General features: G+C 36.3%; 1 protein-coding gene across 3 annotated transcripts; it reads right to left on the bottom strand.

Annotated features, from left to right (window-relative positions):
* Positions 1-473: 473 nt before the first annotated feature.
* Positions 474-18,240, bottom strand: LOC149836940 (serine/threonine-protein phosphatase 5-like). Of its 3 annotated transcripts, XM_090005677.1 has the most exons (15): positions 18,099-18,240; positions 16,641-16,823; positions 16,174-16,343; positions 16,018-16,089; positions 13,798-13,948; positions 11,203-11,311; positions 10,970-11,087; positions 9,285-9,432; positions 8,196-8,444; positions 4,269-4,394; positions 4,088-4,188; positions 2,214-2,288; positions 1,186-1,271; positions 1,017-1,072; positions 474-861 (listed from the first exon to the last, which is right to left on the bottom strand). In XM_090005677.1, exons 2-13 carry the CDS (start codon positions 16,711-16,713, stop codon positions 1,212-1,214), a joined length of 1,452 nt encoding a protein of 483 aa, XP_089861803.1. In that variant the 5' UTR covers positions 16,714-16,823; positions 18,099-18,240; the 3' UTR covers positions 474-861; positions 1,017-1,072; positions 1,186-1,211. The 3 variants fall into 3 exon arrangements, with proteins under 3 accessions (XP_089861803.1, XP_089861804.1, XP_089861802.1); XM_090005678.1 differs by lacking the exons at positions 474-861; positions 1,017-1,072 and having other exon boundaries at positions 1,194-1,315; XM_090005676.1 differs by lacking the exons at positions 474-861; positions 1,017-1,072; positions 1,186-1,271; positions 2,214-2,288 and having other exon boundaries at positions 3,293-4,188.
* Positions 18,241-20,972: the final 2,732 nt, after the last annotated feature.

The raw sequence follows: 20,972 nt of genomic DNA, 5'->3' as shown, positions 1-20,972 counted from the left end.
CAAATGATGACGTTTAGAGAAAGCCTCAAACATGCACATATTCTACCGTAAATCCTTGGCGTAGTTGATAATAACTATTCCCCCCTAACAAACAGGCGCTCCGCCAGGTTGGTAGGAACTGTCAGTGCATATCACACTGTGGTGGGACGTTGCAGGTTCAAAACCCCAGTGGTACGTTGAATAATAACTGGTGGGGGTCAGACTAATCCCAGCTTGCCTTTCAAAAAAAAAAATTCCCACCTCAAGTTCTATCCAATGCAGTAGCCACGAGATTTGCATCCACAGGAATGATTTACCAAGGAAGATGAAAGGTAGAAGACAATATGCCATTTTGGTAATTCAGGGGAGCCAATAGAATTATCTATCCTGGATTTTAAGGTTAATTTTACCCCTCATGGGTAGCAAGTTAAACAGAGTGGGGACTTTGTTCAATTCAAACAGACCAAAATTAGATCCGTCCCAATGCAACAAGAAAAAACAAAATCTGTTGATTTATATTCAGAAGAATTTCAAAATCCCTACTTGCAGGAAAATTTGACAACACCCTTGAATTTAAGTTATAGCAATGCCCCCAAAACAATGAAAACACCCATCCAACTCCACCAAAAGTAATAAAATTTTGTTCAATATGTCCAGGCAATGGCACCACTGCGTGAAATGGGATTATGATTAGTCTGGTGAGAACAAGTGATCCATGGCATATATTCACACAGTTCTTTTGTACAGGCAGGTAATCTCTCCCTGGCAAATTAAGCTGGCACATGCTATTTTGTATCGGTGGCCCTTCAAAATCTGAGAAACTAAACAAGCTCAAAACTGTGGAGATCTGGGAATCAACCGGGGCAATGACTTCAATCATACCTAAACCATCAAGAAAGTAGGACAAATGAAATGAAGAAAATAAATAGAAGCAATAAAAATGTGAAACAGAGAAAGATTCAGACTTTTCTGTCCTACAATGATAGTCCACATACAACACTCAAAAGCATGAAAGAATTAATGAAAATGAAGCTTACAAATTTCCATGGCCTTTAGCTTATGGAAGAGCAGCTTCCTATCAAACCTGGATTACCTGATAGATAGTAGACAACAATAACAAATTTAAGCGTACACATTTATAGTCTGACCAAGCAAATTAATTTTCTCCACAGCAATAGGAGTTTGTCAAAGGTAAAGATATCTTACACAGTTTCAGTGTGCCATTAGGCGGATCAAGAGAACAACCTGAGGAAGTTGTTTGCATATGCCATTGGCTTGACATCAGGGTGTGGCTGCACATCACAGTTCAACCAAAGAATAAAGTTCAATCACAAATCTGAAAAGTAAATAGACCAGAAAACAAAGAAGAATTAATTGTGAGAAGTCTTCGACAAAGTGCATTCAAGATGGACCAAAACTAGGCCCACAACTGAATCCTCAGTGAAAAAAACAATTTAATACAAGAAGATTTTATCCTACTTGGTAATCCTGGAAAACCACTGAGAAAAACACTGATGTCAACAAGGTCTTTTCCCAAGGTAACACAACGATAGACTGCTTATAGTGGTGACAAGTATATGCCTTTTTGCTTATGTCGCTAGCTAGTTTCAGAGCCAAACTTTCTATTTCTATTGCTATCACAGAATAATAGGAAAGCAAGTATTACAATGTTGGTTAAATTACAGTGCACCTCAAGAAAGAAATTCTGGATGAATCACAAAATCCTAGTTGTAAAAAATACACGCTCACAATAAGTTCAATATTGAGCATGAAAGGTAGAGCTCTAATTCTTCCTTGACTTATCATTCATGGTTTTCCTTGACTTTTTTTTCTTTTCTGGATGTTCTTTACAAAATTACACATCAAAACCAACCTGTAAGATTCTAATAAACTGCAGTGCAAAACACATATTTTCACACTGAATACAGGTGGCTCAAGCTGATCCTATATGTTCTGCCCCAGCCACACTGGGTTGATAAGACACGCAATGCAGCTTCTTGCAAGGCTTACAGATTACTTAAGCAGGTCCAAACATCCAAATGGCTCCAAAGCATAAGTACTAGATTGTCAAGACATATGAATGGATGTTTCAAAATAAGCAATGAAGTCCTAGTTGCCACTGAAGCACCATAAAACATATATTTAATTGGCTTTCAACTAAAGTAGGATTTTTTCCAATATTAAAATTTCATCATTAATCTAAGAAATAAGAGAGGTGATTCGGTTTCCCTCACCACTGCTGAAAATGAAACTGTCTCGGGCTTCATTTCTGGGGCTTTGAATTTTATGAATGCACCCTTGTTTCCCATCTGAACCAAACAATGGAAGGAAGCAATAACATAAATACATGCTCCAAACATAAGCATAAAAAGAAGACCTAAAAATTCAACATCACAATGTTGTACAGTCAATGAACTAGCTTGTTGCACATTGGAGAATGTAAAGATAATAAAAATATTAGAAGGTCCAAATGTCAGCAGCATCATGTGTATCTGCAAACTGTAACTTGGGAGCAAATATGCCATGATCACATCCTTCCTGGCACAATTTTTACTCAAACATCAGTTGTAAAAGTTTAGTAGAGATGAATAGCTAAAGTTTATTTAATATGACAACCGCTAGTTCAAACATCAGCTACACAATTTCATGCATCTGTGATGATTAGCAGAAGCTCATGTGCAATTGACATCAGCCCTATGTCACCTGGGTATGGGTGCAGGTGTGGGTACGGACAATACGACATGGCAATTCCAAAAAAATGTGGGTATGGGGACACAGCTATATATATATATATATCACATAAATACAAAATAAACTGAATATAATCTAAATATATATGTTATATCTAAAATATATGTTATATCTATATATATTATATACTAAGAGAGTTTGGGTCTGGATTATGTATGAATTTATATTAGGATCCATATTAAAAATCCTTTTCTTAATCTTAAAAAGAGAGAAAATCCATATTAAATTTTTTTAGCTTCATTGACCAGGTTTGGACCCCTTATAAAAGGGGGAAGGGAGTAACCCTAGCCCTCTCTCTCTCTCTCTCTTGCTTTATTGCAGGAAGAAGAAGAAGAGCAGGAGGAGGTATGCCCTCTCTCTCTCTCTCTTGTCTCGCTCTCCCCTCTGTCTCCCCCTTCTCACTCTAGAGAGAAGACAAGACAGAGACAGAGAGGGGTAAATCGAGAGAGAGATAAGGAGACAGAAAGGGGGAAGACGAGTTTGGGAGCGATTTTTTTTTTTGTTTTTTTCGGGTATCAGGCATACCCGCACTGTGCTTGGTACCTGTACCCATGTCGGCGTGTTGTGGTAACATAGCATCATCCCCATCCAGCACAGGCAACACCCCCATATAGTACCTTTCTAGCATAGTCAAAGGGAATTGGTTAGTTCTCTCAAATCATTGAGATATTTTGGTTAAACAGCAACACCGACAAAACATGTGGTAGTTTTAGCATATTTGCTAGGGTCTCACTTGATTTGAAGTCTCATGTGATATGGAATCATATGATTCAAAATCACAAGGTGGAGAAATGTGATTTGGAATCACATGAAAAGTGAGTAAAATGGGCTCCAAATGTGATTTCAAATCTCATGCCCCATTTTCTCATGTTTGCATGCACATGAGAAATGGAGCAAATGAGAATTGTTCTCTCATGATTGTGAGAGAGTTCTCATTCGGAGATAAGCAAATGTGGGCTTAAATAACACAAAAGTATTGGCATACCACTACAATATTTTTCATAATTTGGTTTTCATTTGTTTATAAAATAGATATATGATTCTTTTCTTTGTACCACTTTTCACATTTTGAGATTTTTTATTGACTTCACAAATTAATCTTAAAAAACACATTTTTTCTTCTTGATATTACTTTTCTTTCATTTTTCCAAAAAATACCATGATCTTTAATAAGAATTATTGAAAAAAAAATCATGACAAATTGCCTTGCTAAAAGATTACTTGAGGCTAGAATTGGTGACTGTGCACCCTTGAATTTTTTTAAAGAAAAAGAAAGGAGAAAGTACCTTCGGACAGACTGATTTAGAATTAGACCAAGCACAGGTTTCATCTTAAATTTTATCATGAAATAAGTTACCTGATCACAATAATTTGGAGCAGAAAACACAGTAATGAGCTTGCCATCATGTTCAATTTCATAACCCTCATCCTTTACTTCATGTGATCGAACAACTAGCTCTGCAAAAAGCAAAATCTGCATAAATAACATGAAGAAAGGCAGGACAAGAAGGAAAAGGGTAATCTTCATAACCAGATACCTAGATTGTTTTCCTTTAAAAATCTCTTTGTCACGTCTTTCCCAAAAGAAAGACCTACACCACGCTTACTAGGGCCACGCCCCAGATGTGGTTGTGGATCACTCCAGAGCAGTTCACACATCAAACCTAATAAAAAATCAATATGATAACCATAAAATCAGTTATATCACAACAATACACAAAGAATGAAATCAGCATATTTCTAGGATACTCCATCTTAAAGCATTCAGGCGACCGCAAACAAAAATACCACATTGAACTATTGAATACAATACTCATGTAACAACAAGAAAGCAGATTTTTTTTTGGCTGAAAGCAAAACATGTATCGTAAATCAAAGCAGCATTTTACCAAGTGTTGTAAGTATCGTACGATACATGCCATTACTATTTACTCTAACGATACGAGATATGAGTGTGTATCGTATCCATATTGGGTATATCATAAGATACACCCCTGTATAGTATAGTATCGTAAGATACACTTCAGGGGCACTTTAAAAGGGCCAGAACTTTTTTTTACTTTGGGTTTTAAAGACCTTCCTAGGGACAATTTCTCCATTTGTGTAGATGACATTAGAGGAAAATCTACACACCCATAGGAGACTTGAGACCGTTTTGGGGTCCGATTGTTGCGCAAGGAAGAGGCCTTTGTGGTTTTATTGTGTAAGAGTGCATTTTCAACAAATTTTCACTCAAGGAAGTGAGATAAGGTAAAAAATTCTCATTTTTTGCTTCATTTTGTATAATTGAAGTTGAAAGAGGGTAAGCTCCTTTATTTTTTGATGTTTTTAGAAGATATTACTTTACTTTTAGTTTTTTACCCTTCATCCCATTTTTTTGCCCTTAAAACTCAAAATTTATCCATAAGTGTGTTATTGAGCAATGTTTTACATCTTTGTAGTGATTGAATTTAATAATCCGTGCTCTAGAAGATCGATGGAGGGTGGAGGTCTTCAAAGATGCCTCTCAAAAGATCCTATATTGAGATATTGTACATCAATTGACTTGGAGATGTGTTTGAAAGGAACAGTGAAGTGTAACTTTTGTGGTTTTGTAATGCATGGAGGATTGTATAAATTTAAATATCATGTTATAGGGCATAATAACTCCACCATAAAATTATGTATACATCGCATTTCTTCTGATATTCGTGTTGAGCTTCTTACTAGTCTTATAGAAGATGATAAAAGAAAGACACAAGTATATGCAACATTTGTAGAGGAGAAATTACCAAAGGTGGTCCTTGATTCAGAACATGAAGATGACCCATCATCATCTCAAGCCACTGAACGATGCAATAAACGAAGAAAATCATTAAACTGATGTTTGATACTGAAGATGACTTTTATATATAGACATATGTTTCTGAACTCTAGCTTGTATGTCTTTCACCTTAGCATGACATTTTGTAACTAAAAAATGTAACTTTAACTTTTGTAATGAGTTATAACACCTTTTGGCTTTTAAATGTATCATTAGTTTGTCTTAACTGATTGTATTTGTGGTGATTAGATTTATTAATGGATCGACGTCCCCAACATGTTGACCAGTCAGTATGTCGATATTATGAGATTCATGACCGGTCACTAGGTTTTGCCAAATATTATTTCAAGGAGACTTGCACCGCATGCAAGAGCATATTGCAACCGTTGGTAGAGGAATGCCACAATGCCCATTGGCTACAGATGAAGCCCGAGCTTAAATATGTGTTGTTATTGAAGAAATTAGAAATATGAATACTAGATTAAAGGAGCAAGCATTACAAGCAATAACACATGCCCTAGTAGTGGCTGCACAACCAAATGTGTGTTGTTAAATGTTTAATGGCATATCTATGTTTAGTTAATCTTTACATAAATATCTTATGTTCTTGTATTCTATGATTTTTTTTTGTTTTTTTTCAGATTTTTAAAGAATTTTTTAGTAAAATGTATGATTTTTTACGATATGTATCTTACTTTGGGCCCGACCGATACAGGTTACGATACACTACTTACAACCTTGATTTTACCTACTAATAGAACGTATATGTGCAATCCTTTTGTTTGTTTTTGTACTTTTTTCTCCTTTTTGCCAAAAGAATGTCATCAATCTGATGCATAAAACATAAAAGGAAAATTTTCAAATACGTCCCAATGTTTTTGGTCCAATTCATTCGCACACCAAACATTTAAGAGTTGGTGAATGCCCACCAAAGTTTTCTTATTGTTTAATCAAATTACCCCAATCATAAACTTATGTTGGATTGTTCTTGGGTTAACACTAACTCATGTTTTGAACTCACCATTTTACCTAGGGGTGGCAAAATCTGACACGACCCGCCAACCCGCTTCTTAGCCGGGTTTGGCTTAAACGGGTTCGTGTTGTAAACGGGTCGACCCGCCTAACCCGTTTATTAAACGGGTCGGGTTCGTGTTAGGGGTATGCCAACCCGCCAACCCGGCTGACCCATTTAATAAACGGGTTAGGCGGGCGGGTCAACCAGTTTACCCGAACCCGACCCGCCAACCCGCCCACCAACCCGTTTACACGTTTACCCGAACCCGCCAACCCGCCCACCAACCCGTTTACACGTTTACCCGAACCCGCCTGCCAACCCGTTTACCTGAACCCGACCCGCCAACCCGTTTACCCGACCCGACTCGTTTATTAAACGGGTTAACCGTGTCGTGTCGGGTTACCCGTTTAATAAATGGGTCGGGTTCGTGTTGAGGAATGTTGACCCGCCGACCCGACCCGCCAACCTGACCCGATTATCACCCCTAATTTTACCCCTATAACTGGTATAATAGAATTACTAGCTTGGCCCTATTCTAGAAGAATGAACAAAGGAAGTTCGACCTAGGAATCATAGGCCTATCAACAAAATATATTTAATATAAAATTTTTACTAACAACAATGATACCTGAACTCTTGACCTCTCAAACAAGAAACAAGATACTAACCAGTATACCATACAATTTGTTGTTGACAAGTTTTAGGAAAACTTCTATATGATTAAGTCTAAATTGCAGCAAGTCAATCAACCCAACTAGGGGTGTCAACGGGTCGGGTTTGGTTCGGACCGAAGTGGGACCAAACCCCACATTTGATTTAAGATGCTGGTACCGGGTCCAGACCCGGGTCCAATCAGACTTAAAATAAGAGAGAGAGAGAGAGAGAGAGAGAGAGAGAGAGAGAGAGAGAGGTCACGACTCACAACACTTGTGTGTGTATAGTGTTAAGATTTGCTACAGTCAATTATAGGTGCAATCGACCTAGCAAATGGGGCAGAACCCCCTTGTTTAGTTTTTTTTCTCACATCTAACACCATAGATGTGATCTACACGTTTTGTTTAGTGGGAACCATCTTTTGGATCCCCAGAATCCAACCTGTATATAGTTTTTTACAGTGATCCAAAAATCAATGACTATGGAAGCATCAATTTTCCTGACTCATAAAAACATGATCCAAGAGACGATTCCTACCAAATCGAGCATGCTGAACAAATCTATGAAGTTAGATTGTATCAAAACAACTCACATCATGAGATTCAAACTAGATTGTAGGTACAATTGATTGTACCAAATATAAACCCATTATATATATATATATATATATATATGTATAGAGAGAGAGAGAGAGAGAGAGATAAGAAGTCACGACTCACCACCCTCATGTTAGATGAAAAAAGAAAATTTCCTAAAAACTAGGCTTCCTCGTATGGGAAAGGCATGTGGGTAGCATGGCCACTTTAATAAATTTAAAACAGAATTTATTAGAGGTAACTAAACTGGGGTCATTCTATTAACCCACGTAAAAACTTTGGTGGGCATTTGCATACTCTGAAACGTTTGGTGTTAGAATGAATTAGACCAAAAAATTTGGGGGGTATTTGAAAATTTCCCAATATAAAATGTGAACACACAAGCAACTTCCTTTACCTTCTTCAGGAGGCTCACAAAACCGTTCGATTGCTTTTATATCCGAGAGCTTTACTCCATCAACACTAAAGAGTCCCCCGTGAATAACAAAGATCTTCTCATTTATAACATGTGCTAGAGGTAAACAACAGAATACTTCTGCAAACAGCTCCACAAAGATGTCACTTAACTTCGACTTTACTTCACCCTCAAATCCATATATCTTGTTCATGCTCTTGCTCTCATGATTTCCCCTAGCGAGATAAATAGCTGAACCACAAAAAACATGCAAGTATTTAGCAGAAAAATTAACCGTGAACCTAGCCAATGAATGTTACTAGCAGTCATTTTCATGTAGTTTTCCACTGCAATAGAAACAAATCTTATGCAGTGCATAATACAAAGAAAAACAGAGAAACAGAAGAAGAGAGTGTATAAGCTAATTTACGAACTCGAATAACAAATTACATGGGGTTGAAATGTTTCAGAAATTCACATACTATATTCAAGTAGCATCTAGCAACACATCCACCAGCAGCTGGAGATTCATTTACTAAAATAAAAGGAGCATTTCCTCAGGGGTGTGTATGCAAGATACTGTTGAATTTTTCATTCCTTCAAGCATCTGTTTTTTATCACCATCATTTTTATGAGCTAGGATTTATCACCATCATTTTAACTTTTAACTTGTTATGATTTCTTTTGCTTCAAGATTGTATATTCTGAGGTCAATGTACTCATCCAAATATGGTGAAGAAAACAAGGTTCCCTAAGCTAGGTTTTCTGAAGTGACAGTTCAATTGTTAAAAATGGCCACTCAATTAATAGCTGGACATAAGTGGTTAGCCCTGTAGGCATACCTGCACTAGTTTCTACGTCTCAACCCATTGGGCTCTGGTTCAAAGCCAAACAACACAAGTAAAGTCATTGGAACCCATCTCAAATGATGTCCAAGAGAAGAAGGCATGAAAATGAATTGGGCATGTAAGGTTTTTTAAACAAGCATCTTTCAACTGCTCTTGATAAATATTTAACAGGTTTTGGCAATTGATTTTACAAAAATGAAAAGCCTAACTTTCAAATTATCATGAAAGGAAGCAACAAACATACCTGATGTGGACATGCATTTGAATGCAAATAACGTGAGAATGACTTCAACAGAAAAAGATCCACGATCCACAAAATCACCATTAAAAAGATATGGGTTCTCTTCTGAGGGAAGGCCGTTCAGCTCAAATATATTCAGTAAGTCAAAAAACTGCAATTTTGAGAATGAACTATTATCAGATCTTGGGCAGCCAAAAAGAACCTAGTTGCTAACAGAACCTTATGGAGTAATATTACTTCTGATACTCATGTTTTATTATCTGAAGTATTATTTTAAGCAATTATGCGATAACAACTCACATGATAGCATAATAAAGCACAATATGGCAAAGAACACATATGCTTAAGAAAAGGAAAGATTAAATGAAGTTTAAAGGGTACTGAGCACAATTGCATTTTTCCATATTTAACCCCTCATTTGTTAAAAAAGACGAGCATGAAAAAAAACACTCCCGATTCAAAACCTTCCAATGCTCAGCCTCTAAATGCCAGATCTAGGTCCAAGCACAGGCCAATGTACTATTATGTTTAGCACCTAATAAATACCAGATCTCCCTTGCTGAAACAATAATTTTGGGTTTCTTTATTTTAGTCTAAGTATTAAATGTTATTGAAAAAATATCTCCTTTCTTACACCCTTTTCTATATTAAACTTCTCAATCATGCTCTCTCTAGAAAGAAGTGATGCCTTGGGGAAAAAAGATGAGAGAAAGAAAGTTATCAGAAAAAAATTCTCAATAATGCATCCCAGAGTTATTAGGAATGACTTCTCATGTCAACACCAGAAGTAAATGCGCTCATATGCATGCATGCACATAGCATGCACGGATGATCTTTCTAACACCTTGTACTCATTCCCTGGCATGGAACCCATACTCTTGCTTTTAAGATACCAGCACCAAATAAGCAATCTAGATCTTGTTTTTCTTTAACGTAAAAGGGGCCCATGATTCAAACACTGCCACTTGAAATAAGATAATAAGAACAACATTAAATAAAAGTTTCTGAATCATTGATGCAATACGTGCCCAGAATTAAACACTAAAGATAGTCTAAAATATTTCAGTGAAGAGATAAAAAAACTGTATATTGAGACTTGCTATGGTACCCAGACACTCCATTTTGCTCTATGTACCCGTGTTGACACATGTCGACACCCGGACACCCCATTTTACCCTTCGTACATACAAGTTTGTATTTAATTTATAATTATATTTTCAGTATACAATATATATTTTAGATATAGCATATATATTTAGATTATATTCAGTTTATTTTGAATTTAGTTTGTATTTATGTGACATTTAATATATATAGCTGTGTCCCTGTACCTGCATTTTTTGGAATTGTTGTGTCGTACCCTTCATACCCGCACCCGTACCCAGGTGACATAGGAGACTTGATACCGGGAAATTTTCCTTCCATTTTTTTTTATTTTTTACAAGGATTATGATTTTAAACATAGAAGGACGTGTATGTGTAAGCAAGCAGGTCATAGGTCATGGCCTAAAGATTGGAGAACTCATTAAGTATCGTATGGTCTGGAACTAGTTGAAAATAGAACACAAAAAACATATAATCTGAGGCATATAAAAGGATGTAATATAAGTTCAGGTAACAAAGTAAGAAGGCTGAGATGTTATCAAATGTCAATGGAAATACACCCTAGAAGACTGTTTTAGAAATACCTGGCCATGAACGTCACCACAAACTGTGAAATGATGACCGTCAGGAACAGTGATATCAACTAGAGATGGCAAAGCTTGCATCATTTCCCTAGCTTGTAAGACAATCTGAAATGCATACCTAAGACAACAAATTTTATGCCTTAGGGCCATATTACTAAATAAAGTGACCACAAGAAAATGGTCCAAATCAAACATGTCAAGAGATCCAGAAAGCTACACCAGAAACAGCACACCTTTTGTGCAAGGACTTCTGGTTCTTAAAGTCATCCAACATTTTCTTTATGAAGTCCAAAGTTACAACATCTCCCTCGATCCTTGCACCAGTGTATTCGGGTCCTACAACTGTAGTAGAACAAAGAGAGATATTCTCATATTCAAAGCTGGTACTGGGAAACAGAATTTTATGATTGCCAATAGCAATAAAATTGTAAGCAACAGTCAACTTATTAACCAAAATTTATTGAGCAGATTGATTATGTTATACTATATTATATTTTTAGACAACCCAGAAAAACAAAGACAGAAAAGATGTTTGGTATCAATGTCAGAGTACAATTATCCTTCAAATCCAAATACCAAAACAAAAGATACCTTGTTCAGTTCAGCAGTAAAGTACATGCCAAATGAGTCAGCATTAAAAGCTCAGATCATAAAAGTAAAAAAAAAACAGAGAACCTAAAATGTAATTATTCACAATAAATTTCTCAATTTATACTAAAATATGTAGAAAAGATATAACATGAGATTGCAAGCATATACCACAAGGCCAGGATGGGCAACAGAAGTAAACCTCACTCTTGGCAATTACGAAAAAATCAATTCCAACCAAACCGCATATTTGGTGGAGATAAAAACCTATGTCACATAGGTGAGGGTGCGGGTGCTGATGCAGCACTTTAAAAAAACTTGGGTGCGGGGGTGCGGGGAGGATATATATATAACAGTTTTAAGTTAACACTATGTGTATTTGTGTGCATTTATATATATATATATATATATATATATATATATATATATAATATAGATAAAAATGGACTTGATTAGGGTTAACTGAATCTACTTTTGGATAGAAATGGACCTCAGTGTGGTTGACTTCACCTAACATAAATGAAGCTGTGTCGAAGTTTCGAACCTGCCTGGGTGCGGGTGCAACATGGGTGCGGTGCCCTGTTAGAAGAGTCCGTGTGACAGATAAAAAGTCAAACTTTTCATGAAGTTCATGTATGATGATTGCAGCAATTGAATAAAGAAAAATGTGCAGGTGATATCAGTAAATGTAACAACAATATTCTCTTTGTGGGAAGAGAACCATGTGTATGCACAGGCACGTGTGTGTGTGTGTGTGTGTGTGTGTGTGTGTGTGTGTGTGTGTGTGTGTGTGTGTGTGTGTGTGTGTGTGTGTGTTGCCACTTCCTTATCAGAGAGGAACAAGTGGAAGCAACTCTGCAAATTCAACAGCCAAACATCAAAGTTGTGTTGGAAAGTGATCATGGACCATGTACTTGAATTCCAGTTCCAAGATCCATAATCAGTGGGTTTCTTAGTGCCCAAGGCCATGCAACTTGGAAACGCCAAATGATATGCACCATAGTTGGTGCAACACCTAAAATAGGGGAGCTAATCATGCATGGGTTAGCCATACACTATTGGAACCACAAGGACCTGGGGAACACCGTGCAACCTTATCTAGCCCATTCCCATGTTTAGGTATGTCTAAATTAAGCTAAGATTACTTGGGGACCAAGTCAGAGGGATCTATAAAAGTGGATCAGAATAGTAGGGCTTTGGCTGCAACCCTTGAGTATGTTAACAAGTGGAAATGAGGCAAGTCATCCAAAGCCATTTCCAGATGCAGCAATAACATGTATGATTGTAGCCACGGCTTGGTTTGCTGATAGATGCTTTTGTGTCTTTCATACTTTAATGGGATGAGAACATGGATATGCTGGTGGAGAGATACTGCCCAATTCTATCTGTATGTCCAAGATGAAAACCATTATCAAATTTACACACAACAAAGAAGAAAATAGGAATTAACAGACACACTAAGTTACATTATGCAACATGCATAATGCATGTTTGTTATCTGTGAAAATTGCTTATACTCATCATCATCTGCCATCAGAGTGGCCAAAAATGGTGGCATAGGAATGGTGAGAGTCAAATGACATTTTTTAGTCAAACTGGATATAGAATCCAGTCCATCTATTAATACCCAAGAGCATTCATACAAAAGGACATGCTACTGCTAGTTACCAGCAACAGCAAAGGTGGACAATGGAAGAGGGAGACAAACTACACGCCCTACTGGGTTTTGACATCACCATTGCCAAAAAAACAGTAATGTAACTATATGCAGCCCTATACACTTGAGTATACAGAATCATGCTCCCATATAAAGAAAGAGCATGTGTGGCAGAATGGTGGTGGCAGCGGCAGGGGCAGGACTGTGGGTTAGTAGTGCTGGAGGACAGTTGCATGATTGGTCCCCTGTTAGTAGGCACTCTACTGACATGTTTGAAATCAAATTATTGTGATAGATAGCTATTGTCCTGTGCCTTTATCACTTTTATTTCACAGCTGGTTCTTTTTTTCCCTCACCTCTTTCTTCAGAAAGTATAACAAAATTAAGATTTGCATAAAGAGCAACCTGTTAAAATACAGATTACTAAAGCATAATCAATGACATGTTTCTCGATGAGAAACTTACTCAAAACCCATATAAAGAAGAAAGCAAACAGTAAATCTACAAAAGACAAGAGCAGGACAATTGACACAAAATAACTGTAAATGAACACTGGTAATACAAGTGGAAAAAGATAATATACCAATGGAATGATAATCAATTGAATCAGCTACAGGACGCCTTTGAGACTCCTGTACAGCAATAGCTTCCTCAAATTTAAGCTTCATTACAGCTTTCTCACACTCTTTCAACTTCTTTGAAGCATCAGGATCATTAGGACGGATCTTTTTGACCTGGACCACACAAACAAGTAAAAAACAAGAATTAGAAGACATAATATAGAAACCAGTAAAAGTTAATGCATGACCAGTAGATTTACAATAAGAAAAGCAAGCAATCCAGAAGTTCCAAATATATAAACTTCACATTTACATGGACACATTGTGGCACATCTAATTTTTTTGTGATGTTGCCTGTTTGGAGGCTCTGAATCAAAGCAACCTATCATAGAAACAACATATCTAAGTTCTGCAACATATACAAAACATTAGCCAACCTGTCCAATTACCAATAGATATAATTTAAGGTGGAATATGAATTTTCACAAACTCAACAAAGCTGCACATAAAATAATTGAATCAATTTCTCTCACATAAATTGCAGACCAAAACGCAAATTTAGATCTATCCTAGCCAAACTGATATAACCAAATTTAGATCTATCCCAAACAAACTGTGATTTAAGAAAATTTAGATCTATAGCAGCCAAATTGATTTAGTCATAACAGTAATTTATTTGATGATTTGTCCCAGACTGCAGATGCTTCCAGATACATTTTAAATTATTTCCTTTGCAAAAAGAACCCATCTTATTGCAACTAAAGAACAACCTTCTTCAAAACCCAACATGTCTTGTCTTGATGGGCAGAATTCTGAAGGCTTGAAGCGGCTGAGAGAGAGAGAGAGAGAGAGAGAGAGAGAGAGAGAGAGAGAGAGGAAACCTTAAACCCAATTAGAAATTGGTCAAAAGTTCTATTTCTTTCCACAATAGTACAAAAATGAACAGAAAATGCTAAAAAACTATGTTATATAGATAAACCAACTCCAGCCATTTATGAATTTGCATATTGATCTGTGTACCATTTACTAGGATAGTGACTCAACTCATCCAAAATGACCACAAACTTCTACAAATTGACAAAGTATTATATTCACATACAAACTCTAATACTTTTTTTCTTACAGATCTAACAGTATAATTAGTATGCATTTAATACTTGCATTTTTACAGTAGTCAACTTGTGCCAGACTGTTGCAAGCAAATCAAGGCACAATCATCCATTAATTAGTCTTGATCAAGTTTTTCACCTCAAAAATGCATTTTGTTTGTGAGTTACTTAGCATCACCTGATCCAGCAGTGAAATGAATTACATACCGAGGATCAGTTTCTTTGCTTCAAGGTTTCATGTTTTCATTGTTCTTAAAAAATAAAGTCTATCTGCAAGATCCCGGAAAACATATAACATGGCAGGTTATGATCCAAGTACACAATCAACCATGTGTGAAATAGATTTTCTGAACTCTATCCAAGTATTTAATTAAAAGGAAAAACAGCATGAACAGGTTAGCTAAGAAAGTTCCCAACAAACTAATGCAATCCTTAGAAACTGAACTTATTTAACCTAAGCCCTTGAGCTAACACATAATCATAATTGCATCCAAGCATACCCACCCGGGTCGCCCGAGCGGCAGCGGGCATAGGAAAAAGGTGCTGACCCCTTCATTCCAAGTTCAACTCCCACTGGGTGTGCGGGTGTCATTAACAGGTGGGCTCCATAAGGGCTTGGGTGTCACTGACCCCACTCAGGATTTACCTCACAGGGAAGCGGGCCCATAAGTGACCCGATTCTTGGCGAGGGTTCCTCGTCATAAAAAAATAATAATACTTGCATCCAAGCAGTCACACCAAAATAAGGAGCACAACCCAACAATCTTCATATCAACTAGCTTTAACAAAAAAGGGAATGATTGGAGGCTATTAGAATTCGGAATCAGTGGACAAAATCACCACAAAAATTTGTCACATATGAGGCACGCTTGTGGTACATAGGTGAGAGCCACACTTTCAGCTCAAAATGATCCAAGCCATGGGATCTGAGGAGTAGAGGTATGTGCATCATAAAACACCAAATATACATACATTATAAAAAAAGAAGAAGCAGAAATGACGTGTTGTTACAGATTGTTCCAAACACGTCTCAAGCTTGATGCTGCTAAAACATAACTAAGTATTGAACACAGCGAAGAGTATGCATGGCCAACAACAGACTATAGAAGAATGGAAGGACCTAGAATGAAGTACCTGTTGAAAATCCTTCAACGCTTCCTTAAATTTTCCCATCGAAAGATATGCTGCCCCTCTTCTATAGTAACCCTGTTGATTACCTTTTCAGAAAAATGCTCAACTAACGCATGTAAAGGTAGTTAAAAGCAAAAATGTAAGGATTTAACTTCATGCCTTAGAATATCCTGGATCAATTTCAATAGCCTTAGTTGCATCCTGTATTGCACTTCCATATTCCTCCAGCTTAGAATGTGCAAATGCACGATTTGCCCAATAAACAGCATTGTTGCTATTCAACTCAATAGCTTCAGTATACAGATCTACAGCACGGGAGAACTTGTTGGCTGATGAAAACAAAAAACAAATAAGTCAGCTAATTGTCAGCAAATTAATATAGGGTAACACTACCCTACAGAAAATTGATCCATCTGAATTTCTATTTCACAATAACCAGATAATGGACTTGCAAAAGGTATCGATATTCCTCAGCAAAAAGCAATACAATCTTAGTCCAGCTTAAGGAACCAAAATTTAAAACTTGATTCAAAGTAGTGGAGACTGCCCCAACCTTTGTTTCTAGTAAAATAATATCTTAAGTGAAATAAAACAGCTTGGATAAATGTGGAGTAAACAAAACATACCTTTAAATGCCTCATTAGCAAGGAGTTTTATTTCTTCTGCCCGGTCAATATTTGAATTTGCTGTATTATCCATGCTGACACTGTTTCTGAGCTTCAGTAGTACGGTAAGTGTGACAAGTAATTAGAGTGCATGTTCCCCAACCATCAATGATGGAAAGGCCTCAGTTTCAACCCCAGTATTACCTTTTGATCAGCATGTAGAATAATAACAATGATTACTAATAGTCAAGCAATCACATTCAAATTTGTTTTCAAGACATTACTGGAAATAACAGAAATACCAAGCAGTCTAAATTTCTTATTTCAATAGCATCTTCATTAATTCATAGGTACATTTCAAACTTGTCATGGATTGCGGGTTGTCACCAATACAACACATTATATCACCTAACACTTGAGCATTGACATGCTTTTTTTTCGGCCATAGTATTATTGGGACCACTAACTTGCAATGCATCCTTTCTTTATCAATTATGGGTCAATAACCCTTTACTCTCTAGGAAGGGTATCTCTCGAGTTAAACTATGGCAAATTGACAGTTTTTTCTTTTTGCCACAAGATCGCTTATAATCCGAGATCTCAACTGTCATGTTGATAATTTTTAAGTTAGAACAACCTCATATCAGTCAATTCACTTCATTAATTTGTCTCCGATAACACATATGACACCTTAGACAATAAGTCTGAAGTCCCCAACTTCTGTCTTGCCACCCAATGGAGAATAATCCTAAAAACCGCTATCTCTCATTAGTCTAACAAATCAAGTTTCAGATCATTCACAAGTAAACGCCATCCTTTCGCAAAGAAGGACACATGTGTACCATAATGTCCCCTAATTCCCAGATCAACCTAATAGTTAGGTGCTTGCTGGAAACTTGACAAAGAAATTAATGAAACCATTGATTTAGTTTAGATGCTCAATTTTTCTTTGAAATTACTGTGACAAAAACAGTACTAACTTTTTCGCGCAGATCAACTCGCCGAACCCTCCGATGCAACCCAAACACCCGACATGAATATGAAAGTTTTATGTTAGTATTTCCGTCTTGCTGCAACTGCTTTCTTCCTAACACCTAATTCTAATATAAAAAAATAAAAATTGAATGGCAAATATAACTCGGATCAGAAGATAAAAAAATCAATCGCTAATCTTAGAATTTACTTTTTTTCTTGTTTTTCTAATTTTCCGCTTACAAAATTTCGATCGAACACACACAAAAAAAAAACAGAGAGAGAGAGAGAAGAAGAATAAAAACAAAAACAAAAACAAAAACAAAAACAAAAACAAAAACAAAAACAAAAACAAAAACAAAAACAAAAACAAAAATCCTTATAAACAAATCACGAACTCGAATTCCGATTTCTTCGCATAGATAGGAATTTTAGAACGGAAAAAACCCACAAAATGGAGGAAATTATTACGTTTACAAAGGGATATGAAACCCTAGGTTGCCGTACCTTATTTATCTTTCTTCGGATTCGCTTTCGTTGCAGAGAAGTTTTCTTCTTCGTTTTGTTAAGAGTTTGTCTCGATGAGTATTTCGTAGTTTTCGGTGGCTTTGGGGGATTTTTTGTATTAGGGTTTGTGAAGCACAGAAACCCTAGCGTGTTTTTTTGGGGGGGAGGGCTCAGGAGAGGCAAAATGACTCTAATACTCCTCATACTTTTCTTGTGGGTCCAAGATGTTAACGTCTTGACTTTGACCTGGACCTAGCTAGTCGGCAGTTAGCCAGGGACTCGAGGTGGTTCCGAACCAACGTTGATTGGGAAGTTGGATAATTTGGTGACATGGCATGACCAGGAGTCCCGGTTTTGCCAGGGGACTCAGGAGACGCATTCTGGGTTAGGATCGAGTGTTACGATCCGATTTTGGTTCTTCTTATTATCTGAGTCTCAAGTGACTCTGCTCTTCAGCTTGTCTAGGTCCAAGTTGAGTGAGCTCAAGTGGTGCAGTGTTCAATTGACTAAGGGATTTGGCTCAGTAGGATCGAACTTGATACCTTGTCAAATACCACCATTTTGAACATGAGTCATTGTATCAGTTTCGAAGGATGCGTTAGCTCATGAGGGCCGCCTATTTGCAGGGTGACTTGTGAATGTCACCAAGTTGAAGGGATGTCATGACTTCAAAACCTATGGTTTGCATCCTTTCCCATTAGGCTTAGGCTGAAGCTTGGTGTATTTCTTGATGGGTAAAAGGAGGTTTGCGGTTTTATGCCAATGAACTCGGTGAAAGAAGCTGGTTTTTCTAAAGTACAAATAACCGTTTTAAAGGATTTTTTTGACTTAGTTTTGGCAGAGATAGATTGACCGAACTGTATCCCAAATTTTCAATATCCCTTAAATAGCTACAAGTTTGTGCAATGTTTCAATGCACTCATTAGTCTTGGCAAAAATGAGATGAGTTGGGATATTCTCATATTCTTGACCCACAAACACCTTCGAACCTTTTTGATAATTCACTTTAAATCAGTCTCTAATGCCTTCAAATTGATAGACAATCAAAATAGAACCAATTTATACGAGATAAGACAATGTAATCGATATGCGATATATGAGCAAAAATATTTTGAAAACTCACCATTATAGTACTTAAGAGTATATGCATATTTGCTTTATTAAGATTTTGAATACATGAGTTTGATGTATTATTTGTACTAAAAGTCCTGATAAAATGATGATTAAAAATTTCATATATCTACCTGAGATAAACATGACTTAGACAAGGGTGAAATGCTAGCAAAAAGACCCCGTAATATTATAAAAAATTTATAGTATATGTGAATAACTCTTAATTTTTAATATGCACATAAAAACTCATTTATCTTGAAATTAGTTATTCTTAAGATATTATTAAAAATTTTGTTTTATTCTTAGTATGACAAATTTGGAATGAGTATAAAATTTTGCACGCCCATGAAATTAAGGTACAATAATAATGATTAGTGTAACAACTAATATCATACACAATTTCATTGCATGTAAGTTTGTTTCATATTAGATAATTAACCATTTGTTTGGTACATGATATAAAAATAAAAAATAATTCGTAATAAATTATTTACCTTTATGAGATATGAAAGTTGATTAAGTAAGAATGAAAGCAAATGACTTTTAAGACATGAGAGTCAGAGAAGACTCAAATATTTATGAATAAAAATTTTATGAGAAACATACGAAGAATCTTCATAATGCATGACTAGTATAAGAGTAATAAAAGCCTTAGGAAGAATGAGATAACTGTTGATTATGTTTTTTCATGTGATATGGTAACTGATCCATTAACCAAGATAGTCATTGAAGAAGTATGTCTAAAATGATATGAGTGTATAGGTTTAAAATATCACTCAAAAATGTGGGTCAATGCATAGTTCATATTGAGGCAATACATGTTGCCGCTTATGTCCAAGTAAGAGGTGTTAGGTATATGTGCTCATAAGATAGCCGTTGGGGAGGACCACCTCCAACAGTTACATGTCTTCCAAAAAAAATATGAAAAATCAACGAGCCTTTAGGTTGAAATGATACTTCTTAGTTAGATATGTCTCAATCCAAGCCCTTTAAAGAATACATGTATGGCCCTAAGGGCAAAATCTAAACAAGAATAAAATTGTTGAAAGAATTACTGATTTTTGGAGAACAAAAAATCAAACCGAAAGGCAAGAGCTTCTGAGTAAATATCTGTCAGTGATGATTTCTCGTGTAACTACGTGTGCCATAGACTCTAGGTCCATCCTTTCGTTCACGCATTCAAGTTCTGACACCGGAATATGGTATGGTGAGAAATATGGTATAAGTTTGTTATAAGATGCCTTAGATAAGGATCAGGTCCAGATTTCCTACTTTCACTTTTCTTACTATTTTCTCATTTTCAAACTTGCCGGTAGTTTTTCTTTGTGACCTCATTTGTCATTGCATCAGTATGCAGGAGTGAAGTGTGATTCAAGTGTTTTGTATCCATTTGAATCTAGTATCGTTATTTGGAACTTTTAATAAATTTTGTATGTAATTGAGATTTGGATCTATCTTGGATCCATGTTATATTAGGGTTTTTCTTCTCTTCACTAAATACTCATTACAAGAATTCTGTAATTAGTTGGTTGATTGATAAACTCTTGAAAAGTTTTTATTGCTTAATTTGTAATTTTCATTCCATCTCAGTTTTCACCAACGTAGCATAAGGAAAAGCAATGATAACATAGTTTTTTCCTCTCAACCTGGTTTAAGGTTGAATCCTATGAATTATATCCAGATCATCTTCTTTGTCAGAAATATGTTGTCAATGGGTTGGGTTTGGGTCAGTCACCCACATGAATCAAACTTGGAAAATTA

Source organism: Nuphar pumila, chromosome 5 (genome assembly GCF_984573655.1).
Source record: "Nuphar pumila chromosome 5, dmNupPumi1.hap1.1, whole genome shotgun sequence".
Taxonomy (NCBI): Eukaryota; Viridiplantae; Streptophyta; class Magnoliopsida; order Nymphaeales; family Nymphaeaceae; genus Nuphar; species Nuphar pumila.
Note: the sequence above shows the minus strand (reverse complement) of the source record. Positions and strands in the feature narration are given on the sequence as shown.

Coding starts and splice junctions, on each gene's coding strand:
- LOC149836940 (XM_090005676.1), bottom strand. CDS start 16,713: ATGGATAATACAGCAAATTCAAATATTGACCGGGCAGAAGAAATAAAA. Junction 4,395..8,195: donor TTGTGAGCCTCCTGAAGAAG/GTAAAGGAAGTT, acceptor ATTTTTTATTAG/GTTTGATGTGTGAACTGCTC. Junction 4,189..4,268: donor TTTAAAGGAAAACAATCTAG/GTATCTGGTTAT, acceptor TGCTTTTTGCAG/AGCTAGTTGTTCGATCACAT.